We start from the raw sequence: 26,153 nt of genomic DNA on the forward strand, positions 1-26,153 counted from the left end.
ACTTTAAACCAGTTGATTGGAATGTTTTCACCTCATTTGGTGTAGTGATCTCTTCATGTTTACTCAGTAACTGTTGGAAATATTATGAGACCACACCTGCTCCTGCTGCTGCACCAGCTAGCCAGTAAGTCTTTTCTCTTAAGCTAACCTAGGTAGCGCGCTTGTATTACAAGCTCTAGGTCGCGGGTTCTATTTTTCTTTTCTTTTTTACATCCCCATTGTTTTTTCGATAACAATCTTACTTCTACAAATGTGATCACAATGAAGAGGATGAGAGAGGAATTGAACATTAATAAGTAATCTTATCAGCTCCTCACATCTTAGGTAACTTACTCCACAGTCTTCACAGACCTCAGGGTCTTTGACCTCCATTCGTGTCTATTCTATAAGAATAAAGTCGAACCAATTCCATTCTTTATGAAATCCTGTTTGCATCTACAGAATAATGAATATACATGAACTATTTCAGACCTACGGTAGAGACACCAAACACTGACACGGCCCCATCATAAAGTACCTATATTTATTCCAGACCTACGGTAGAGACACCAAACACTGACACGGCCCCATCATAAAGTAACTATATTTATTCCAGACCTACGGTAGAGACACCAAACACTGACACGGCCCCATCATAAAGTAACTATATTTATTCCAGACCTATGGTAGAGACACCAAACACTGACACGGCCCCATCATAAAGTAACTATATTTATTCCAGACCTACGGTAGAGACACTAAACACTGACACGGCCCCATCATAAAGTAACTATATTTATTTCAGACCTACGGTAGAGACACCAAACACTGACACGGCCCCCCCGGCTCCATCATCCCAACAACAGAGAGGTCAGCCCGCCCGACCCCAATGTATGGCCGCTATTATAGCTCAGCTTAATGATTTGAACCGCAGACTAGAACCTTTCATGAACCAGTACTATAATCTACTACAAGCTGATCCAAGCTATGACGTGGGAAATACTGACGTACCACAAGTAAGTCGAACATACGTAGCATGCCCATTCCGTAGTATGCCCTTCATGAGATGGGCGATAAGAGACACAATACTTCCCACTTAGGTGCTGGGTCAACACGAGGACATCAGAAATTTAAAGAAATAAATATGAGTGCATTTTTTTTTCTTTTGTTTGTCAATGACGGTAGTTATCTAAAACTTTCTCGCTTTGAGTTCATAGGTCGTCGCAACAAATTTCAAGATCAGAGCTCATTTGTGTGAGAAAATGTGAAAAACATCCCCCAAAAAACATTTTTTTGGTTTATTGGCTTTCTGGCCTTTAAAAAGAGCTTTAATTTCATATATAGGTCAACCAGGTTTGGATAAGTCCTTCTATGGGGACAGACACAGAGACAGACAGACGGATACCGAAGCGACTGCAATAGTCCGTCCCTATACCTTTTATTAAAGGAAGGACGGACTAAATAGATAAAATCCCATGCTTTTTGCTGGGATTGAACCCATGTCCTCCTGTTTATCAGGCGAGTGTGTTGGCCACTACACTTTTATTGGCCTTGCTCGGCGTAGCTTAACATAGGTGACGCTAAAACCGATCTTAAATTATCGACTGAAGTGTTATCTAAAACTTTCTCACTTTGAGTTCATAGGTCGTCGCAACAAATTTCATGATCAGAGCTCATTTGTGTGAGAAAATGTGAAAAAAATCCCCCAAAAAACATTTTTTTGGTTTATTGGCTTTCTGGCCTTTAAAAAGAGCTTCAATTTGATATATAGGACAGACACACAGACAGACGGATACCGAAGCGACTACAATAGTCCGTCCCTATACCTTTTATTAAAGGAAGGACGGACTAAAAAGATAAAATCCCATGCTTTTTGCTGGGATTGAACCCATGTCCTCCTGTTTATCAGGCGAGTGTGTTGCCCACTACACCAATGTCCTGTAATATCCCTCTCGCTGCAGGTATGAGCTTGCCACAGGCGCGACCATGTCTGACTCGTAGTCGGCTCCTGGTAGCTCGCAGCATGCTCAATCAAGTGTCACGCAACCTGGCACGTCTGGAGAACCCGCGGTCTTCGGGTTCAGAGGCGGCCACTACAACTGCGGAACCTGCATCATCTCAATCACCCACTCCGACTCCTGGCGTTTCCAGACGGGATAGTACTTCGTAAGTAATTCTACTGAAAAACTAAAAAAACAGATTTTAAATGTCTTTTTTTAACAATGAGAAGAGTGTGTCTTTGATAAATCGGTAAACTGAGGTGACTTGACATTGACTCTAGATATAAAAAGAGTGTTGTCCTAACGATTATTGGATAAAGAGCAATTTAAGAAGTAAATTATTCTCAACTCGATGATGCATTTGACTTGTCTGTACAATAACTAGGCACCAAATGGTTTGTCCAATTCAAAGGAAATGTGGTAGGATTCAATCACCCACTCCGACTCCTGGCGTTTCCAGACGGGATAGTACTTCGTAAGTAATTCTACTGAAAAACTAAAAAACAGATTTTAAATGTCTTTTTTTTAATAATGAGAAGAGTGTGTCTTTGATAAATCGGTAAACTTAGGTGACTTGACATTGACTTTAGATATAAAAAGAGTGTTGTCCTAACGATTATTGGATAAAGAGCAATGTAAGAAGTAAATTATTCTCAACTCGATGATACATTTGACTTGTCTGTGTTTTTGTTACACAATAACTAGGCACCAAATGGAAATGGTTTGTCCAATTCAAAGGAAATGTGGTAGGATCAATTTAAGAAGTAAATTATTCTCAACTCGATGATGCATTTGACTTGTCTGTACAATAACTAGGCACCAAATGGTTTGTCCAATTCAAATGAAACGTGGTAGGATCAAATGAAATAACTAGGCTGGCGTTCTGATTGTTCCAGTGACACACAGAGTGAGGATAATGATGAGAGTAATCTAGAATTGGCGACACGAGCAGCTACAGCAGCAGCTCTAGTATCAGCTGTCTCAGCAGCCATGGGAGATAATACAAGCAGTGAACCACAAGCCGAGGAAACCATTGATATTACTATTGAAGGTAAGGAAAACTGTCCGGTTAAAATGTAGACCTCTCTATCGTTCGTCAACACATGCACATGCGAGGCTTTACAGGATATGGTCAACTTACTGGCCGGTCTGTCCTGTACACAACAAGCAGCCAATGAAACCGCAATGAGCAGCCATGGGAGATAATACAAGCAGTGAACCACAAGCCGAGGAAACTATTGATATTACTATTGAAGGTAAGGAAAACTGTCCAGTTTAAAATGTAGACCTCTCTATCGTTCGGTCAACACATGCACAATATGCACATGCGGGGATTTACAGGATATGGTCCACTTACTGGTCTGTCCTGTACACAACAAGCAGCCAATGAAACCGCAATCAAGAATGCAACACAGTGGCACAATATTTGGCATTGACATATGACAAATGACATTGGTTTATCCGAACACGGAAAGTAAGCTAGTACAAGAAAAAGAAGAAACTTATTCGCAATTTTTGTGGATATCACAGAATTCCATCTCGAGCTCAATAGACTTTTAGCTGAATCCTCCTCGTCTAACTTTAGCAAAATAGTTAAAGTTTCTGTCGGCCGGGGAGGAAACAGCTCAGGTCTAGGGTAATTCATTCTCTCTTAGATCTTCTTTCTTATGGTAATTTCTTCTCGCCCCATTCGAGCTATTTAATCTTCAAATAGATGATGTTCTCCAACTTTCCAAGCATTTTTGGTTTCCATGGACAATCATTTCTCAAACTGTTCCTATTGATAAATAATCATTTCTCAAACTGTCAACCGCAATGAAGAATGCAACACAGTGGCACAATATTTGACATTGACATTGGACAAGGAAAGTAAGTAAGTACAAGAAAAAGAAGAAACTTATTCGCAATTTTTGTGGATATCACAGAATTCCATCTCGAGCTCAATAGACTTTTAGCTGAATCCTCCTCGTCTAACTTTAGCAAAATAGTTAAAGTTTGTGTCGGCCGGGGAGGAAACAGCTCAGGTCTAGGCTAATTCATTCTCTCATAGATCTTCTTTCTTATGGTAATTTCTTCTCGCCCCATTCGAGCTATGTATTTAATCTTCAAATAGATGATGTTCTCCAACTTTCCAAGCATTTTTGGTTTCCATGGATAATCATTTCTCAAACTGTTCCCATTGATAAATAATCATTTCTCAAACTGGCAATCACTGACTGTTTACAATCATAGCAATCGAGAAATGTGAGGAACTACAAGCTAATGTTCTAATATCACTTAAATTCTCTAACTTAAAAAATCCTATAATAAGGGAGTGAAACTCACTTTACCAAGCTACAAACTTGATTTTATGAGAATGGTCTGAAGAGCTAGAGTGAAACTATCAGACAGACTGAAGGACCGTTCTGCCTTTCCAAGAATGGTCTTTATCTATTTAGGATAAAATCCACCTCACGTGGGAAGTGAACCTGTAGCACTTACAAGGCAGATGCATACTTCAATCAGATTCGGAACACAAGCGGGGCAGACAACGAGGATATGATGGAGGATGCAGAGTCCCCTATCAGTCCCATTGTGCTTTCACCGTCCGGCCCTGACGAGCCCAGACCTGACACAGCCAGTCCTGTCACCATGGAAACAGAACCAGTCCCCTCCCCCTCTCCCCCTGCTGAGACCACACCTGCTCCTGCTGCTGCACCAGCTAGCCAGTAAGTCTTTTCTCTTAAGCTAACCTAGGTAGCGCGCTTGTATTACAAGATCGCGGGTTCTTTTTTTTTCTACAAATGTGATCACGATGAAGAGGATGAGAGAGGAATTGAACATTAATAAGTAATCTTATCAGCTCCTCACACCTTAGGTAACTTACTCCACAGTCTTCACAGACCACAGGGTCTTTGACCTCCATTCGTGTCTCTTCTATAAGATAATAAAGTCCAACCAATTCCATTCTTTATGAAATCCTGTTTGCATCTACAGAATAATGAATATAACATCAAAACTCTTGACTCCCAGAACCGGGATTTCACAGTGCCTGAGGATGTAAGTTTGACAAAGCATTTAAATTCATTGACATTAGCTATTCGGAACCTACTGTTGAACCTCCGGTAACTATGCAGAAGTCATGTCCATGGAAAAGAAAAGCTCCTTTTTGTATTTAACCCTATAATAACACTAATCACTTAACCCTATAATAACACTAATCACTACTCTAATTGTGAAAACTCCTTCTTGCATTTAACCTAACCCTATAATAAAACTGGACAATATTCCACGGACGAGACTTCTGCACAAGTACCGAACCTCCTGCCTAATTTTTGGTTCCAATCAATGGATTTCCTGATGTTTACATCATGTTGCTAGGCAACCAAGTTGTTTAGTGTTTCCCAAAACAACACAAAAATTAAGTTTTCAAGACAAATGTCCAAACACAAACCGAGCCACATAACGAAGCTTAGTATTCACTGTTCACATTAAATTTGGTTGCAAGTATTTCCATTGAGGCTAACGGAAAATATAAAGTGAACAATTTGTAACAGAACTTATGGCAGGACTATGTACATAACTTTTCAACATTAACACAGAGCAGTGCACACTGGTGAAACCTGGTATTATATCTATGAGATTAAATAAGGAAGGTACCTACGTATACATAACTTTTCAACGTCTAATTGTGAAAACTCCTTCTTGCATTTAACCTAACCCTATAATAACACTGGTCACTGCTTGTTTATGCCAGTTCCTTTGGTAGCAATATTCCACGGACGTGACTTCTGCACAAGTACCGCACCTCCTGCCTAATTGGTTCCAATCAACGGATTGCCTGATGTTTACATCATGTTGCTAGGCAACCAAGTTGTTTACTGTTTCCCAAAACAACATAAAAATTAAGTTTTCAAGACAAATGTCCAAATCCTGTACATCCCAATTTTCCTTCAAATAAATTTCCTTTTTTCCTTCCAACAAGTACAATTCCAACAAATTTTCCTTTCCAATAAGTTTATTTCCCACAAGCAAGTTTAGAACCCAACATCGGCCATTAGTCCCCTTACATTAGGTGATATGTACAATATTGTACACTAGTGAAACACATTTCATGCAACTTCCCACAAGCAAGTTTAGAACCCAACATCGGCCATTAGTCCCCTTACATTAGGTGATATGCACACTAGTGAAACACATTTCATGCAAGATGTTTTGTGAAACTTGTTTCAAGAAACCCTACATAAAATTAACACAGAGCAGTGCACACTGGTGAAACCTGGTATTATATCTATGAGATTAAATAAGGAAGGTATCTATATGTACATAACTTTTCAACAAGTTGTTTAAAGTGTAAAATGAAGAAAGTAAATATGGACCAAGTACTTAAATTCCTTTGCTTTTTTATTATTTTTTCAGTACACTGTCAGGCAGCTGAAAGAACACATTGCCGAGTCAGTCAACATTGCCCCTGATGTTCAACGTTTGATCTATTGTGGACGAGTCTTGGTTGATGAGAACAAACTTACTCAATACAGTAAGTATTAGAGTTAACTTTCATAAGATTGGTCAAATACCAACATTTTTTCTCTTTGTTCCAGTTTCCCTTATTCACTGAATCTTGAAAAAAATATTTCTAGGATACAAGAGAAGATATTTGCTTAGGACTGTTCTAAATATAGGTAAATGCAGTTTCTTTGTGTTATTATATCACAACTATGGTGCTCACTGCAGCATTGTAGGATTTTTCGTTCCCACAAGCAAGTTTAGAACCCAACATCGGCCATTAGTCCCCTTACATTAGGTGATATGCACACTAGTGAAACACATTTCATGCAACATGTTTTGTGAAACTTGTTTCAAAAAACCCTACATAAAATTAACACAGAGCAGTGCACACTGGTGAAACCTGGTATTATATCTATGAGATTAAATAAGGAAGGTACCTACGTATACATAACTTTTCACGAGTTGTTTGAAGTGTAAAATGAAGAGAGAAAATATGGACCATGTACTTAAATTCCTTTGCTTTTTCATTATTTTTTCAGTACACTGTCAGGCAGCTGAAAGAACACATTGCCGAGTCAGTGAACATTGCCCCTGATGTTCAACGTTTGATCTATTGTGGACGAGTCTTGGTTGATGAGAACAAACTTACTCAATACAGTAAGTATTAGAGTTAACTTTCATAAGATTGGTCAAATACCAAAATTTTTTCTCTTTGTTCCAGTTTCCTTTATCCACTGAAACTCGAAAAAAATATTTCTAGGATACAAGAGAAGATATTTGCTTTGGTCAAATACCAACATTTTTTCTCTTTGTTCCAGTTTCCTTTATTCACTGAAACTTGAAAAAAATATTTCTAGGATACAAGAGAAGATATTTGCTTAGGACTGTTCTAAATGTAGGTAAATGCAGTTTCTTTGTGTTATTATGTCACAACTTTGGTGGTCACTGCAGCATTGTAGGATTTTTCCCAATATCTCAACAATCCTAAAATCCAAGGTTTACCTACCATGCTGGCACCGGTTGCTATGTGCATTAATATGTCATAGCTACTCATTTTCCTCACAAGGCTGAGTGGGCCCCACAACAGCCAGTCACGGAATCAATCATTTACATGATGCAAATTTCTTGAACCCGCCGGGAATCAAAACCGGGTCTCCCGCGTGCAAGGTGAGCACAGTGACCACTACGCCATGGGAGCTCTAAATGTAGGTAAAAGATTTTTTTTAGAGCAGGATGAACAAGATAGATATAATGTCAAAAGACAAATTTTATGCTAGGTCATTTGGCAATTCTATATTACTCTATATTTATATAAGGTATTTATAAAAATTGGGTATTTACCTGGGTAAATACCCAGGGTATTTACCCCAAAAATAAGTACCCGGGTATTTACCCATCACTAAACAGAATAGAACGTATAGGTATATTATCCTGCTCGAATCCTGTGTAATTTTTTTTTCTTTTATCTGATTCTCAGACAACAACAGAAGGCACCCCAGCAAGTACGGGAGTCCCACCCTCCAACACCACTACACCTACCCCAACACAACCCGCTAGTGGTGTCCCTCCCGCCAGTGCAAGTGTCCTGGCTAGTACGGGCACTACAACGCCCGGTGTGAACTCCTGTGTCCCGCCAGTCAGTAACACCGCTTCAGTTCCTCCCGCTGGCGCGGCAAGTGGTGTCCCTCCCGCCAGTAATACTGTCCCTGCTAGTACGGGTTCTACAACGCCCGATGCGAGCTCCTGTGTCCCGCCAGTCAGTAACTCTGTCCCGGGTAGCACCCCAGCATCGCTGCCCGCGGATGATTATCCTCGCACCGCGGCTGAAGCGGATGTGCTGTTCCGGTCTATATCGGAGATCATGCACTCCCTGGCGCACTCCTACCATGCACTGAGTGACATAGTGTGCTCATTCTCGAGACAACCAGGGGCGGGCCGAGTATTGCGCTGTCGGCCTGTGCTTATACAACACTCGGCTGTGCTCCATGCTCCCGTGCCTGTTATTGTAGAGGTTAGTATCCAGTCACTCACCTACAGTCTAGTTAGCTTGGAGGGTAGCGCGTCTGTCTTGTAAGCACTAGGTCACTGGTTCAATTTCCGCCCGGGGTTCGTTCTCGGAACGACTGGCTTTCTCCTATCCTGTCTTCTCTCTTCGATTTCGGGACGATAAGACCTTGGCAGTTACAGTTCCCTCTATCCAACCTCTTTAAGGGAGATTCATTCACTCAGTCACACACTGATTGCTCTATCGGAGTTTTGACTTTAAAAGGAATCAAACTTTTCTTAAGACACTTTTTCGGAGTTTTGAGTTTAGATTTGGATTTTCACTTATGTTTACGTAGGAATCGACCTTTTCTTTAGACACTTTTTCGGAGTTTTTACTTTCTTTTCAATCTTGATAATGCTTAAATCCCAAGTGTTGAGTATACTCAACAAGGTAGTGTTAACTCCAAGGAGGTTACATTTTGAGAAGTTGTGTATAGTATACATATACTCGACACTAGGAGGTAAAAAATATACCTAGCATGTTGAAAAATCCTTTGAGTTTGAGTTGAGTATACTCAACTAAAGGATCTTTTCAATCTTGATAATGCTTAAATCCCAAGTGTTGAGTATACTCAACAAGGTAGTGTTAACTCCAAGGAGGTTACATTTTGAGAAGCTGTGTATAGTATGCTCGACACTAGGAGGTAAAAAATATACCTAGCATGTTGAAAAATCCCTTGAGTTTGAATTGAGTATACTCAACTAAAGGACGCAGGAGACTAATGATAATTTTGTTTCTAATTCAGATGTACACGGCAAAGTGATTCACCTGGTGGAGCGAGCACCCCCTTCGTCTAGTTCCCGAGGAGATCCCGATGGAGGTACCACATCCGTGGATCACATGGGTATGGGAGAGGGCGGTGTGTGGCGGTTTGTAGCCGGAGGAGGCACTAGAGGAAGACGAGTGAGAGGTTCGGACAATACCATGTATTTGGGTGCCATGGCATTTCCTGCGGATCTGATGGATGCACGAGGTAAGATAAAAAAAAAGGATTTTTTAATTGTGTAAAGCATACTGAAATGTTTGTCACAAATATCGTTCCCCAATATTATTACACCTAGATAAATTTTATGACTTGACTTGAACTCGAACCACCAACCTCCAGATCCAAACTCCAATACATTACCACTGCACCACCGAGGATGCACGAGGTAAGTTTAACCTTACATTTATGAGATGAGAGTCATATTGGTAAGAGTGTGGAGAGACTGGATGTGGGAGGAAAGAGGTTTGTAGCCGGAGGAGGCGCTAGAGGAAGACGAGTGAGAGGTTCGGATAATACCATGTATTTGGGTGCCATGGCATTTCCTGCGGATCTGATGGATGCACGAGGTAAGATAAAAAAAGGATTTTTTAATTGTGTAAAGCATACTGAAATGTTTGTCACAAATATCGTTCCCCAATTATTACACCTAGATAAATTTTATGACTTGACTTGAACTCGAACCACCAACCTCCAGATCCAAAGTCCAATACATTAACCACTGCACCACTGAGGATGCACGAGGTAAGTTTAACCTTGCATTTATGAGATGAGAGTCATATTGGTAAGAGTGTGGAGAGACTGAATGAGGGAAGAAAGATAAGCTGCAAAATGATTTGAGAGAGAAAGGATGGAGAAGAGAGGAAGCAGTGAACAGAGGATAGTGGAGAGAGCTTTAAAAAGAGCTTTAATTTGATATATAGGTCAACCGGGTTTGGATAAGTCCTTGAGATCCTTCTATGGGGACTTTGGGGACAGACACACAGGAAATATTGTTGGACTGGAGTATCGGTAAGTACAGAGGGTATCTCGGGTTACTCATGTACTTACTGAATGGTGATATTAATAACTTATACATGTGTAGGCGATCATTTGATCAATTATGATAGATTGTGCAATCACTGACTGTTTACAATCATAGCAATAGAGAAATGTGAGGAACTATACAAGCTAATGTTCCAATATAATGTATGGCCGCTATTATAGCTCAGCTTAATGATTTGAACCGCAGACTAGAACCTTTCATGAACCAGTACTATAATCTACTACAAGCGGATCCAAGCTATGACGTGGGAAATACTGACGTACCACAAGTAAGTAATACTATAATCTACTACAAACTGATCCAAGCTATGACGTGGGAAATACTGACGTACCACAAGTAAGTCGAACATACGTAGCATGCCCATCCCCCTGTAGTATGCCCCTCATCAGATGGGCGAGAAGAGACACCATACTTCCCATTTAGGTGCTGGGGTAACACGAGGGAGAAACGAAGGTGAGATATGGCCAAGTGTAAAACCCGGTGTAAAACCCTAGAGCAAGAAACTAACGCAGAACAAGAGAAACGAAGGTAATGTCGCGGGTTTGAGCTCCGCCCGGGTCGGATTTTATCCTCAACAGATTGGTATTGGTATACCTACAGAACTACACAGTGTTGATTCTTTTATTTTTTAGTAACAGTGGGAATAAGTATACAATAAAGGTTCGTTCTCGGAATGCCTGGCTTTTTTCTATCCTGTCTTTCTTATCTTTTCGCTTGCAGAACGATAAGACCTTAGCGGTAACAGTTCCCTCTATCAAAAAATAAATAAAAACTCGGTGGTGTTGTGGTAGTCAAGTTTTAGGTTTTGACTTGCGCTAAACACTCCTGAACATTGTTTGCACAAATAAATAACTAATAAAAGAAACTAAAAAAAAAATCGTGAATTTATTTGTGTAAAAACAATAATAGCAATAAAAATATCTCTTTCTCAACGAAAAACTCGGTGGTGTTGTTGTGGTAGTCAAGTTTTAGGTTTTGACTTGCGCTAAACAGTCCTGAATATTGTTTGCACAAATAAAAAACTAATAAAAGAAACATGTTGTGTTTATATTTTCAGCATCCTAAACCAAATTCTTCACGAGACGAAAGCCAAACTGTTCGATTCAAACAACGAGATGGAACATTACAAGGCGGCCATCTTGGAAAATAAACGCCTTAATAACGACCTGAGTTATCTTCAGAAGGAAATTATCATCCTAGGTGAGTAACGACCTTGGAGTCCTAACGACCTGAGTTATCTTCAGAAGGAAATTATCATCCTAGGTGAGTTACTTGTCGTTCTTACTTGTCGTGAGTTTCATCCGATTTTTTCCCCGAATGTCCCGGAGGCAATGTAGCTAATTTAAAATTTAAATGAAAGTGTTTCCACTACACACGACACGATTTTTTTTCCGAACCGCACAAAATGTCTTAGTAGGCAATGATTTTTAAATGAGTGTTCTCTCTACACACGACACGATTTTTTTCCGAACCACACAAAATGTCTTAGTAGGCAATGATTTTGTTCATCCGATTTTTTTCCCCGAATGTCCCGGAGGCAATGTAGCTAATTTAAATGAAAGTGTTTCCACTACACACGACACGATTTTTTTCCGAACCACACAAAATGTCTTAGTAGGCAATGATTTTTAAATGAGAGTGTTCTCTCTACAACCCCCTACTTGTGATACGTACGTCATTCAATGTGATTTCTCAATATTTAGCCTTAAGATACCATGTTTTACTTACAGTATATTACACAGTATATTACACGTAATATACTGTAAGTATTGTAATATACTGTCAGTAAAACATGGTATCTTAAGGCTTAAGTATTGAGAAATCACATTGATTGATCTCAGGTACCATAAGCTTTGTACAAAACAATACGTATATTAAAGGACACAAAATGTCTTAGTAGGCAATGATTTTTAAATGAGAGTGTTCTCTCTACACACGACACGATTTTTTTTCCGAACCCCACAAAATGTCTTAGTAGGCAATGATTTTTAAATGAAAGTGTTCTCTCTACACACGACGCGATTTTTTTCCCCCCGAATGACAAGTGGGAACGGGGCTTGAGGAGTTTTACAGTAGTACCTACTTGAAATGGTATATATGTATGATCTCGTTCTAAAACCCGGTGTGAAACCCTAGAGCAAGAAACTAACGCAGAACAAGAGAAACGAAGGTAAGATATGGCCAAGTGTAAAACCCGGTGTGAAACCCTAGAGCAAGAAACTAACGCAGAACAAGAGAAACGAAGGTAAGATATGGCCAAGTGTAAAACCCTAGAGCAAGAAACTAACGCAGAACAAGAGAAACGAAGGTAAGATATAGCCAAGTGTAAAACCTGGTGTGAAACCCTAGAGCAAGAAACTAACGGAGAACAAGAGAAACGAAGGTGAGATATAGCCAAGTGTAAAACCCGGTGTGAAACCCTAGAGCAAGAAACTAACGCAGAACAAGAGAAACGAAGGTAAGATATAGCCAAGTGTAAAACCCGGTGTAAAACCCTACAGCAAGAAACTAACGGAGAACAAGAGAAACGAAGGTGAGATATAGCCAAGTGTAAAACCCGGTGTGAAACCCTAGAGCAAGAAACTAACGCAGAACAAGAGAAACGAAGGTGAGATATAGCCAAGTGTAAATTGAAATTGAAATTGATAGAGCAAGAAACTAACAGAGAACAAGAGAAACGAAGGTAAGATATGGCCAAGTGTAAAACCCGGTGTGAAACCCTAGAGCAAGAAACTAACGCAGAACAAGAGAAACGAAGGTGAGATATAGCCAAGTGTAAAATCCGGTGTGAAACCCTAGAGCAAGAAACTAACAGAGAACAAGAGAAACGAAGGTAAGATATGGCCAAGTTTAAAATCCGGTGTGAAACCCTAGAGCAAGAAACTAACGCAGAACAAGAGAAATGAAGGTAAGATATAGCCAAGTGTAAAACCCGGTGTGAAACCCTAGAGCCTCTGTTTTACATCCTTTTTTCTTATATATTGGAATAACTTTACTTAGTTTAAGACAATCAGGAAAGACTCCCTCATCTATGGATTCATAACACCGGGTAAAACCCGGTGTGAAACCCTAGAGCAAGAAACTAACGGAGAACAAGAGAAACGAAGGTAAGATATAGCCAAGTTTAAAACCCGGTGTGAAACCCTAGAGCAAGAAACTAACGCAGAACAATAGAAACGAAGGTAAGATATAGCCAAGTGTAAAACCCGGTGTGAAACCCTAGAGCAAGAAACTAACGCAGAACAAGAGAAACGAAGGTAAGATATAGCCAAGTGTAAAACCCGGTGTGAAACCCTCGAGCAAGAAACTAACGGAGAACAAGAGAAACGAAGGTAAGATATAGCCAAGTGTAAAACCCTGTGTGAAACCCTAGAGCAAGAAACTAACGCAGAACAAGAGAAACAAAGGTAAGGATATGGCCAAGTGTAAAACCCGGTGTGAAACCCTAGACTCCCTAGAGCAAGAAACTAACGCAGAACAAGAGAAACGAAGGTAATGTCACGGGTTTGAGCTCCGCCCGGGGCGGATTTTATCCTCAACAGATTGGTATTCGTATACCTACAGAACTACACAGTGTTGATTCTTTTATTTTTTTAGTAACAGTAGGAATAAGTATACAATTACATAAAGGTTCGTTCTCGGAATGCCTGGCTTTTTTCTATTCTGTCTTTCTTCTCTTTTCGCTTGCAGAACACACGACACGATTTTTTTCCGAACCACACGAAATGTCTTAGTAGGCCATGATTTTTAAATGAGAGTGTTCTCTCTACACACGACACGATTTTTTTCCGAACCACACGAAATGTCTTAGTAGGCCATGATTTTTAAATGAGAGTGTTCTCTCTACACACGACACGATTTTTTTCCGAACCACACGAAATGTCTTAGTAGGCAATGATTTTTAAATGAGAGTGTTCTCTCTACACACGACACGATTTTTTCCCGAACCCCACAAAATGTCTTAGTAGGCAATGATTTTTAAATGAGAGTGTTTCCACTACACACGACACGATTTTTTTCCGGACCACACAAAATGTCTTAGTAGGCAATGATTTTTAAATGAGAGTGTTCTCTCTACACACGACACGATTTTTTCCCGAACCACACGAAATGTCTTAGTAGGCAATGATTTTTAAATGAGAGTGTTCTCTCTACACACGACACGATTTTTTTCCCCCCGAATGACAAGTGGGAACGGGGCTTGAGGAGTTTTACAGTAGTACTTGAAATGGTTATATATGATTATGTGATTTTTCCTTCGGTGTTATGTGATTTTTTTCTTTGTTGAAAGGTGTTTTTTACTCAGGAATACCAGGCTTAATTTTTGGGTTCGCCTATTCTATTATCTAAAATCTCCTATTCCATTGTCAGGTGAAATGAATTCCAAATACAAGGACATCCTGAGCTACCTGGCTCAAATGAAGAACGAGTATGCCTACTCCTCGCTATTCAACGAAGCTTATCTGAATCAAATAGAGCAGCTACACAGATTGTATGAACTGCAGACACATCACTTGGAATCCACACGGAATGTGAATATCAAACTGGAAGCCACGCTTGCAGCCAAAGACAAAACCATCGCTCAGTTCAAACAAATCCTGAGCTACCTGGCTCAAATGAAGAACGAGTATGCCTACTCCTCGCTATTCAACGAAGCTTATCTGAATCAAATAGAGCAGCTACATAGATTGTATGAACTGCAGACACATCACTTGGAATCCACACGGAATATGAATATCAAACTGGAAGCCACGCTTGCAGCCAAAGACAAAACCATCGCTCAGTTCAAACAACTGTTCATCGCGGTCAAACAGAAATACCAGGAAGATTTAGAGGTGAGACCACCTTGTGATTTCTCAATTTCTTTTAGCCTTAAGATACCGTACCATACCTTAAGCTTTGTACAAAACAATACAGAGATGCTAAAGTGTTTAGTGATGAGGCTTCTACCCTCCATTCTTATTATTAAACGATTAGATCAAACTTTATTTGCAGAATAAATATTTACAAATGGTAACATAATGAACATATAGGTACAAAATAAAGTTTGATCAAGGGTGGGGTTAATGCCTATGGCATTCTTCCTTCCATCCAAGAAGTGCCACCCGTAATACAAAGGTCATATAATATTATGACCTTTAGTATGGGTTAGTCTGGCTGGGGGACTTTTAACGGGGAGCATACCAGCCTGAATTTCCCTTGCTAAAGAAATAGCCAAGGTTAGGGCATCCACTTGTAAAATTTGTAGCCAAAACCAAATGTCAGTCCAAAGCAATCCCCCTAGTTAGGGCTGATTGAGAGGCTGACGAAAAACGCCGACCCCGTCTGTACACGGGAAATGGTGAAGAAAAAGGAAGAGGAGTTATGGGTAATCTAACTTCGTCAAAATCAAAACCAATCGTGAATTTATTTGTGTTAAAGCAGAGCCTTTTCACAAATTTTGTGCCTATCATCCTATCATAGCATTACTTAGTGCTTTTAGTGATGGTTAATGCCTATGGCATTCTTCCTTCCATCCAAGAAGTGCCACCCGTAATACAAAGGTCATATAATATTATGACCTTTTATATAGGTATTGATTCTGATTTTCCACTAATTTCCTCTAAGCTGTTGCTCTATTGATTCTCATTCGATTTCCTCTTGACCTGGAAACCTATAAAACTTGTGTGAGTTGTGAGTAACCATGTGACATATTCGCTGTTTAATTTATTTATTGAAGAAATAGCGGGCGAGAAGAGACACAATACTTCCCATTTAGGTGCTGGGTCAACACGAGAACACCAGAAAGTAACCCGTTGAAATAGCCTTGCTGAAGAAATAGCAAAGGTTGAGTGCGAAGGGCATCCACTTGTAAAATTTGCAGCCAAAACCAAATGTCAGCCCAAAGCAATCCTCCTAGTTAGGGCTAATTGAGAGGCTGACGAAAAACGCCGACCCCGTCTGTAGGGACCTACACGGGAAATGGTGAAGAAAAAGGAAGAGGAGTTATGGGTAATCTAACTTCGTCAAAATCAAAAAACCAATCGTGAATTTATTTGTGTTAAAGCAGAGCCTTTTCACAACTTTTGTGGATATCACATTATTACTTAGTGCCTCCTTTGCAATCAATTTCCATATTTTAATACTATTTTTTTACTGGTAATGTCGCCACTGGTCGTTAATTAACTACTCGATTGAAGTGGGGTGGGTTCAATCCCAGCCGAGGTATGGAATTTTATCCTCAATATAATTTGAGAATTTGACCACAATAATAGTAGTGGCCTACTGCTGCATTAAAGGGACTTTTCAGTCCTATGCGAGCAGTATAAATAATCACTATTATTATTATTCCCTCCAAGCTAACATTGTTGTGTTGGTTCCAGGTTTGCCTAGTCCGCGAGATGTGTACCCCCCGGTAGAGAGCAGGGTACGTCGCGCCATATCCTGCCCTGAGATGAAGAAGTCGGGAGGAGGTGGTAGTACGACTGGAAGCGTGGGGAGTGCGGGACCGCCCCTGCCTGAAGAAGAGGATGAACATTCCGAGAGTAATGAAGTGAGTTCCAAGGAATAAATTTACTAGTGTTTTTAAACTAGAAGAAGAAGAAGAAGAAAAATAGATTCGACTTTCAACAAAGAAAATTTCTCAAAAGTTGGGAAAAATCCAAATCTGAGGTCAAAACTCCGAAAAAGTAACTTCAAATGGTCGAATATTCAATTTTTATTTGCCGTTCTAATGAAAAAGATCAAAGAGTCGTGACGTCAGAGTTCAAGCAATGCGCACAAACGCATTAATGTGTTGCCTGCGAGCTTTGCTCGGGACAGTTGATGTGACATCATCGTATGCCGTGACGTCAGAGTTCAAGATTTACTGGTATTTTTTTAAATTGATTTATCTCGGGATCTAGAAGTCGTAGAAGAAAAAGAAAAATTCCCTAGGTCCTCATTTAAGGATATAGGGGGTAGAAGCCATTCTCCTTATGAAAAAGATGTCTGACAAATCGGGCTTGAACTCTTTCCAGAGATTTTTTGCCACAGTCCGTCAGAGGAAGCCATATAGGACTACCATATTCAAGTATGGAACGAACATCTAGAAGTCGTAGAAGAAAAAGAAAAATTCCCTAGTACCTCATTATTTCTGCTCTTTGACTTAGAAACCTCACCCAAGTAAGCGCAACTGTTCTATTGTTGATCTCCTTGTATTGTGTATTTCAGGTTTGTAACTCTGAAGATGTCGCGACACAAACCTCGGAGGACATTGAAGTGGCTACTCAATCGTCCTCACGAGGCTGAGTGCATCCAGAACTCCAATGTCTGATTCTTTTTAGCTAAATCCCCTTTAGGGGCGAGCTATTCATTTCTAACGAAAGTCACAACTTTGGGTCGGGGTTGTGTTTTTGGGTCTTTTTTTTATTGAAGTGGCTACTCAATCGTCCTCACGAGGCTGAGTGCATCCAGAACTCCAATGTCTGATTCTTTTTAGCTAAATCCCCTTTAGGGTGAGCTATTCATTTCTAACGAAACTCACAACTTTGGGTCGAGGTTGTGTTTTTGGGTCTTTTTTTAATGTACATATGTTTGATTGTTATCCCCAGGCTATGACATCTCGTTACAATTCAGTGCAAGCTTCTCTCACCAGACAGCGCTCAGAACAGATGGAACTTTACTACCAGATTGATTTGAACCGAGAGAAGATGGCCAAACTAAAAGCCAAGCTGCCTGGCCATGATAAAGGCAACACTTTGGCTACTTTAGGTAACGTAAAATAGAATGACAATAGAGGATGTGCATTTGGATAGGTAATAAAAGGCCGATTCCTGCCTCGGTGGTGTAGTGGCCAAGACGCTCGCCTGGTAAACAGGAGGGCGTGGGTTCAATCCCAGCCGAGGTTTTTTTCTTGTCTCTCTGTCTCTGCCTCAAAATAATCTGAGAATTTGACCCCAATAATAGTAGTAGCTTACTGCTGGAGTAAAGGAACTTTTCGGTCCTATGCGAACAGTCTAAATAAGCACTATTATCATTATTATTCCTACGTAAAAAATATTTTTAGGTGAAGGAGATAACGGAATCGCTGAAGCGAAGTCATCGGGCCGAAATGGACAACTTGAGATCCCGGTACAAACTGATGACTTGCAGCAATATGGAGCGCAGCCCGAGTGATACTAGTCTGGAGAAAATAGAGGTAGGTGTCTCTTTAATTAGTATTATCATTATTTCATTAGTATTTGAATTTTGAGTCTGGCTGGAGTACGTTAAACAGGGAGTAGACCAGGTTGGTCTGGCTGGGGGACTTTAAACAGGAAGTATACCAGCTTAGTTTGGCTGGGGGACTTTAAACAGGGAGTATACCAGCTTAGTTTGGCTGGGGGACTTTAAACAGGGAGTATACCAGCCTGAAATTCCCCTTGTTAACGAAATAACAAAGGTTGAGTGCGAAGGGCATCCACTCGTGCACATAAAGTGTCTCCTGCAAGGGAGGCTTGCTTGGGACAGTTGATGTGACGTCATCGCGTAGTCTGGCTGGGGGACTTTAAACAGGGAGCATACCAGCCTGAAATCCCCCTTGCTAACGAAATAACAAAGGTTGAGTGCGAAGGGCATCCACTCGTAAAATTTTTGTGGCCAAAACCAAATGTCAGCCTAAAAGCAATCACCCTAGGGCTGATTGAGAGGCTGACTAAAAACGCTGACCCCGTCTGTACACGGGAAAAGGCCAAGAAGAAGATTGGTAATACTACTTTTTTTTTAAATTAAGGAACGTTTTAGGGGCTGATTGAGAGGCTGACTAAAAACGCCGACCCCGTCTGTACACGGGAAAAGGCCAAGAAGAAGATTGGTAATACTACTTTTTTTATTAAGGAACGTTTTAAATCCACTCGTAAAATTTTTGTAGCCAAAACCAAATGTCAGCCTAAAAGCAATCACCCTAGGGCTGATTGAGAGGCTGACTAAAAACGCCGACCCCGTCTGTACACGGGAAAAGGCCAAGAAGAAGATTGGTAATACTACTTTTTTTAAAATTAAGGAAGGTTTTAAATTTTATTATTCTATGTTATTTAACCCATAAAATCACGCAGAACAAGAGAAACGAAGGTAAGATATGGCCAAGTGTAAAACCCGGTGTGAAACCCTAGAGCAAGAAACTAACGCAGAACAAGAAAAACGAAGGTAAGATATAGCCAAGTGTAAAACCCGGTGTGAAACCCTAGAGCAAGAAACTAACGCAGAACAAGAGAAACGAAGGTAAGATATGGCCAAGTGTAAAACCCGGTGTGAAACCCTAGAGCAAGAAACTAACGCAGAACAAGAGAAACGAAGGTAAGATATGGCCAAGTGTAAAATTGGGGTAAAGGGACTTTTTAGTCTCATTCGAGCAGGATAAACAAGGTATATTCTATTCTACTACACGTACTGTTTTTCTGTTCTACTCCAGGTCCTCCTGTAACAACTACCAGCTCTCAATCTAACCCAAACCATCATCTAAGTCTGAGCCGCTTTTTAGCGAACGAACCCACAACTCCTAGTACACAACCCAATAGCTCTACACTAATTGAAGAATAGCACTTGTACAGGTAAATTATATGCTACAATTTAGGATACATCAGCTTGTCCCAGAGTTTATGCTTAAACTGTTTTTCTGGGAGCCTGTTTGAAATTGGACACACACACACACACACACACACACACACACACACACACACACACACACACGTTATTCTTTGATTTTTGATTCGGATATTTTGGCAATATCGTGATTCGTGAAAAAAATTGCAAAATCCGCAAATCGGTTGCCAACTTTGGTTTCTTAAATGTGAACCCCTTTAAATGTGTGTGTGTTTTTTTTTTTTTTTTTTTTTTTTTTTTCGTTTTTTCTTTTTGCGGTTTTCCGCGGAATTCCGGGAACCGCGAATCACAAAAATGCCTCAAAGTACAAGAAGTGCAACCCATCAAATCAGAGTGTTTTTTGCTTCCAAATCTTATGGTTTCAATTTGGTCCCAATATTTCGCTGTTTGCGATTTGGGCGGTGTTCGCGAAAGGTTGGGGAAAACACTATCTTGTTTTTTTTTTTTTTTTTTTTTTTTTTAACTTCCAAGATTTTCCATACAGGTTAAAGTTCGTCAAGATTTTGCAGATTACAAAGCACTAACACTTTGTGCTTTTTCCTCTCTGTTCCAGATGATATGAACTGATGCATTACCTCCCTTAGCCTCCTCGGCTTTTCAAAACACTTAAGTAGTCATAAATGTTTTGTTAACCCCCAAGAATAAACCAATCCAGATGCAAGATACTACGACAAAAAACCAATCAAATGTGTGTTTCCAGAAATCAGGTGGATCATGTAAAAACTGCGACAGTATACCAACGAACGAATCAACTACATATTTTCAGAAATTAGGTTGATAATGCAAGACGAAAAACGCCGAGCCTGTCTGAACACGGGAAAAGGCGAAGATAGATGATGCACATTTCCTTGTGGAATCAAACCTGAGCTATCTGTATGAATCCGAGTCTGAAATAAATTGAATGCAAATTTTTCTAGTTTCGAGTCCAGGATTCTACATGGGAAATAGACACTGGAGTTATGAATTTTATTGGAATGCACACTGATGGTGGGTTTCACCAACATTCTTTCCAGCCTCAAACAGCCCGTTAGCTTAACAACCCTGTTAAGCCAATACAATTTAAATGGAGCTGTTAGCTTAACAGGAGTTCTAAGGACTGAATAAATATTGGTGAAATCCGCTATGATTAATATTAACACATTGCAGTGCACTGGGTTTCATGAAACGCGTTTCTCCAGTGTATGTTCCGCCTTCGTAGAAGCTTAACCCATCCTTTAGGGCTGTTTGCCCCTCAAGGTCGGGTGCAATAGTCCTACATACTGGACTCCGCACACAGGAATTTCTTCAGAAAAGACCCCCTCATTTCAATGTAATGTAAGCCTTGAACTGGGCTTTTTATGGCATTCCGCCTTGGAGATATACTCAGTACAAGTCCGGAGATAGAAGCGGTTAAATTTCAGCAAGATCCAATGGAAGAAAAGAAAAGTTCGGCTCTTATGGGTTAACCCATCCTTTAGGGCTGTTTGCCCCTACACCTAATACTCTAGGTCGGGTGCAATAGTCCTACATACTGGACTCCGCTCACAGGAATTTCGTCAGAAAAGACTCCCTCATTTCAATGTAATGTAAGCCTTGAACTGGGATTTTTATGGCATTCCGCCTTGGAGATGACTGAGTTCAGGTTCCACAGGATAAATTACCCGTAATGGAATATTTCATGACGCCAGCAGATTTTCACATCTGCCGAGTTCTAGTTCATTTTGTATCTGTTTACTATTCTATATATTCCAGTGCTCTATATTTTTGTTACTCCCCCCCCCTCCCCTCCTCTCCGTATATTTATTATCAAATTACAAAATTCAATGTCATAAAAAAAGGAAAGAACAAAAAAAAGGTGTAGAAGATTCTGTTTTCATTGTCTATATCCACTTTCCTTATCCTATAGGAAGGAAAGTAATGTAATCGGGTCAAATTTTCGATGGTCAGATTTTAGTGCTAAAACACGTTTTGAGGTCCCTAGAGCCTAAATCCAAAGTTTCAGCCATTGGTCCGTGTGTCTGTCCTTCTGTCAGTCTGTCTGTAAACAAAATATCTCGAGAACGGTAAGAGCTAGAGACTTGAAATTTGGTATCTTTCAAATGTGACAAGGATGCGACACGAAACTTTTGGTTACGACCGGTGCAACGCTTGGCGGCATTTTACCGCTTTTTGGCGGTTTTCGAGGAAAGAGGAAGAGAAGAAGACCAAAATGATTTGAGAGAGAAAGGATGGAGAAGAGAGGAAGCAGTAAATAGAGGATAGTGGAGAGGGATATTAAAAGAGGAGGAAAGAGGAAGAGAAGAAGACCAAAATGATTTGAGAGAGAAAGGATGGAGAAGAGAGGAAGCAGTAAATAGAGGATAGTGGAGAGTGGAGACTAAAAGATGGAAATGCCAAAAATGCATTAAAAATAATGTTATGAGGAAAACCATCTACTAGAAACAAGAAGAAACCTGGCCTGAGGATTCTGGTTGAATCTTGGCCAAATTTTATTGATCCCGCCAGTATATGTTTTATTGTTGTGTTGAAGTTGAAAATTATAATAAAAATAATAATAAACAAGCTGAGCCCGTCCCTTAAGGAATTTTCGATCATGACCAAATTTTATTGATCCCGCCAGTATATGTTTTATTGTTGTGTTGAAGTTGAAAATTATAATAAAAATAATAATAAACAAGCTGAGCCGGTCCCTTAAGGAATTTTCGATCATGTTTAAAGAAAATCAGTACCTATGTACCTACCTAATTTGTTTAATATTCAGTTTATTATTATTAATATTGATTTGATTCAGCGTCTACCACTACGCCTGTTTCATTGAATACCTCTGGTGAAACAGCGGCCACTCCGAGCAATGCGACATCAGAACAGCCAGAACCCACACCAGCACCAGCAGCCAATGCTAATGCTAACAATACTGGTAAGTTGGATTTTATCCTAAACAGATAAGGTTCATACCTCGGAACGGCTGGCTTTCTTCTATCCTGTCTTTCTTCTCTCTTCGATTTCGGGACGATAAGACCTTAGCACTTACAGTTGTTTCCTCTATCAAAGGTACCTATTAATGGTGAATTTTAATGTTCTCAGGCTCAGGAGTCCCAAGCTTCCTCCTCTTAAAAAAAGGAAGTTTACGGGACAATGTAAAGTTTTTTTTATTAATATTTATTAGAGTGTGCCAACATTGAATAATAATGTTATATACACCAATGTAAAGTGTAAACCAACCTAAAATATCCTTTTGCTAACAGATTTGAATTGTACTCGCGCGAATTACAGTAGCGTAATAATCCAAACCTACACACGAAAAATGATACAAACTTCCCGCTTTGAATTTTTGCTTTAAAAAGGAAAATGAAATTTTAACTTTCGACCTTTTCACTGTCTTGAATTCGACTTTTTACGTAAGGATCGTCCTCATTCTAACACAACTTTTTTTACGTAAGAATCGACCTTTCATTCCAACACTACTTTTTACGTAAGAATCGACCTTTCATTCCAACACTACTTTTTACGTAAGAATTGACCTTTCAATCTAATTTTTTACCCAAATGCAAATATCCTCTATAAAATTGAAAATAATATTCCATTGTAAGCATCCTCTGAATCGGCCACTCCGAGCAATGCCACATCAGAACAGCCAGAACCAACACCAGCACCAGCAGCCAATGCTAATGCTAACAATACTGGTAAGTTGGATTTCATCCTAAACAGATAAGGTTCATACCTCGGAACGTCTGGCTTTCTCCTATCCTGTCTTTCTTCTCTCTTTGCTTTCGGGACGATAAGACCTTAGCACTTACAGTTGTTCCCTCTATCAAAGGTATTAATGGTGAATTTTAATGTTCTCAGGCTCAGGAGTCCCAAGCTTCCTCCTCTTAAAAAAAGGGAGAAGTTTACGGGACAATGTAAACCAACCTAAAATATCCTTTTGCTAACAGATTTGAATTGTACTCGTGCGAATTACAGTAGCGTGATAATCCAAACCTACACACGAAAAATGATACAAACTTCCCGCTTTGAATTTTTGCTTTAAAAAGGAAGATGGAATTTTAACTTTCGACCTTTTCACTGTCTTGAATTCGACTTTTTACGTAAGAATCGACCTTTCATTCCAACACTACTTTTTACGTAAGAATTGACCTTTCATTCCAACACTACTTTTTACGTAAGATTACGTACGATTTTACGTAAGATTACCTTTCATTCTAATTGTTTACCCAAATGCATATATTCTCTATAAAACTGAAAATAATATTCCATTGTAAGCATCCTCTGAACTTGCTTTGATTTTGATTTTCCATTGTATTACAGGAGGAGCTCGCTATCAGATTTCACCCAATAACCTTGATATTCTCATGGAAATGGGACCTACCATTACCATAGACTCAGTGGAAGCTACCATTCTACCTCGTGCTAACATAGCTACCGGTATGTATAAGTAGTGCTTTATTTAATAACAATAGACTCTCGAGTGGCGAGGTTAAGGCCGGAGGCGTTCTCTACCACCTAACCCTTGGAGTTCCATTATTATTTGGTCAGATTCTGAAATAAATGGTGAAAATTCCATACCTCGGCTGGGATCGAACCCACGCCCTCCTGTGCACCAGGCGAGTGTCTTGAGGTAGTGGTCAATACTTATTTAGACTGTCACCTTTAGAGCAAGTTGTTCCATTATACGAACAGTGTTGTACAATTGGAAAAAAAGTTTAGATTGAGAAGACAGAAGGTCCTGTCTTCCTTCTCTCTTCGATTTCGGGACGATAAGACCATATAGCAGTTACAGTTCCCTCTGTCAAACCTCTTTAAAAAAAAAAAGCTTTAGAGCAAGTTGTTCCACTATACGAACAGAGTTGTACAATTGGTAAAAAAAAGTTTAGATTGAGAAGATAGAAGGATTTATTTAATTTAAGTATTTTATTATCTACTTTAATGTACCTACCGTTAGCCAGCCTAGTTTATCCTGAACGGATAAGGTTCGTTCTGGGAACGGCTGGCTTTCTCCTATCCTGTGTTCCTTCTCTCTTCGTTTTTGGGACCATAAGACCTTAGCAGTTACAGTGTCCTCTGTCAAAAAAAAGTTCCCTCACTATGATGCTGTGTGTTACAGGGGCGTTCCCATGGGGTACTCCCCCGCACCCCGAGTTCATTCAGAACTTGGTGCAAGCAGTGTCGGAGCGTATGGGGGAAACGGGGGAGGCCAACATTCACATCGCGTTCCCCGGGGGCTCATTCAGTCCCAACCTGGTGCCCCCTCCTGCGCCCCAGGCTAATACCGCCCCTTCTTCTGCTGCAGCTACCACCACTGCCACAGCCACCTCGCCTGTGAGTATGATGAAAACTTTGCCGGGAATTGAACCCAGGACTTCTAGATTACAAATCTCGAACACCAATGGCATAATTTTAGCTCCCATGAAGCAACGATTGGCACGGAATACATATTTTTGTATAGACAGGACATTTTATAAAAGGAAATAAAAAGAGAGTGGAAAATTGCTTTTTTTTGATCCCGGAAATTTTCTCAACCAAACTTTTCCGTTCTTGGATAGGCATCGATGGAAAAGAATGTGCCTTGAAGTAATGGTAATGCAAAAGCGGAATCGAGGTACGAAAAGAAGAAGAAGAAAAAAAAACTAAACTAAACTAAAATTGAACTGAACCAAGATAAGTGTGTTACCACTGTACTAGGTAACCATGTTTCTTAACCACTAAACTATCCATGTTCCCTATTGTATGTTCTCAGAGTGGTGCACGAGGTGCTGATGCCACTCAGAACAGTCAAGCTAGAGGCAATACGCAAACCCATCCAACCACCTCAACACAAACCCGTAGCACCTCCAGACCTCAGATACATCTAGCTAGAACCATACAGAGTAAGTACTTCACGGGTCTGTGTCATAGCACCTCCAGACCTCAGATACATCTAGCTAGAACCATACAGAGTAAATACTTCACGGGTCTGTGTCGTAACACCTCCAGACCTCAGATACATCTAGCCAGAACCATACAGAGTAAGTACTTCACGGGTCTGTGTCATAACACCTCCAGACCTCAGATACATCTAGCTAGAACCATACAGAGTAAATACTTCACGGGTCTGTGTCGTAACACCTCCAGACCTCAGATACATCTAGCCAGAACCATACAGAGTAAGTACTTCACGGGTCTGTGTCATAACACCTCCAGACCTCAGATACATCTAGCTAGAACCATACAGAGTAAATACTTCACGGGTCTGTGTCGTAACACCTCCAGACC

The 26,153-nt window shown here is 40.1% G+C and overlaps 3 protein-coding genes and 1 long non-coding RNA gene across 4 annotated transcripts; all 4 read left to right on the plus strand.

Moving 5' to 3' along the window:
- The first annotated feature begins 87 nt into the window (after positions 1-87).
- On the plus strand, positions 88-10,662 carry LOC103509271. The gene is made up of 6 exons (XM_026823653.1): positions 88-124; positions 785-995; positions 7,945-8,482; positions 9,260-9,487; positions 9,691-9,846; positions 10,484-10,662. The coding sequence occupies exons 2-6, from the start codon at positions 873-875 to the stop codon at positions 10,660-10,662; spliced, it is 1,224 nt and encodes a 407-aa protein (XP_026679454.1). The 5' UTR covers positions 88-124; positions 785-872.
- Positions 10,663-14,927: 4,265 nt separating this feature from the next.
- On the plus strand, positions 14,928-21,195 carry LOC103509263. Its single transcript, XM_026823660.1, has 4 exons — positions 14,928-15,157; positions 17,894-18,053; positions 19,732-19,870; positions 20,476-21,195. The coding sequence occupies exons 1-3, from the start codon at positions 14,939-14,941 to the stop codon at positions 19,857-19,859; spliced, it is 507 nt and encodes a 168-aa protein (XP_026679461.1). The 5' UTR covers positions 14,928-14,938; the 3' UTR covers positions 19,860-19,870; positions 20,476-21,195.
- On the plus strand, positions 16,717-17,543 carry LOC113467466. The gene is made up of 2 exons (XR_003391536.1): positions 16,717-16,854; positions 17,514-17,543. It is a non-coding gene; the product is annotated as an uncharacterized LOC113467466 (long non-coding RNA).
- Positions 21,196-21,567: 372 nt separating the features above from the next.
- On the plus strand, positions 21,568-25,768 carry LOC103509272 (large proline-rich protein BAG6; the record flags this gene model as incomplete). Its single annotated transcript, XM_026823654.1, is given in 6 exon segments — positions 21,568-21,604; positions 22,693-22,818; positions 23,492-23,584; positions 24,210-24,326; positions 25,006-25,220; positions 25,639-25,768. Coding segments are annotated over 6 exon segments (718 nt in total), but the record flags the coding sequence as incomplete, so codon positions are not given.
- Positions 25,769-26,153: the final 385 nt, after the last annotated feature.

Source organism: Diaphorina citri, unplaced genomic scaffold (genome assembly GCF_000475195.1).
Source record: "Diaphorina citri unplaced genomic scaffold, Diaci psyllid genome assembly version 1.1 scaffold480, whole genome shotgun sequence".
NCBI classification, from domain to species: Eukaryota; Metazoa; Arthropoda; class Insecta; order Hemiptera; family Psyllidae; genus Diaphorina; species Diaphorina citri.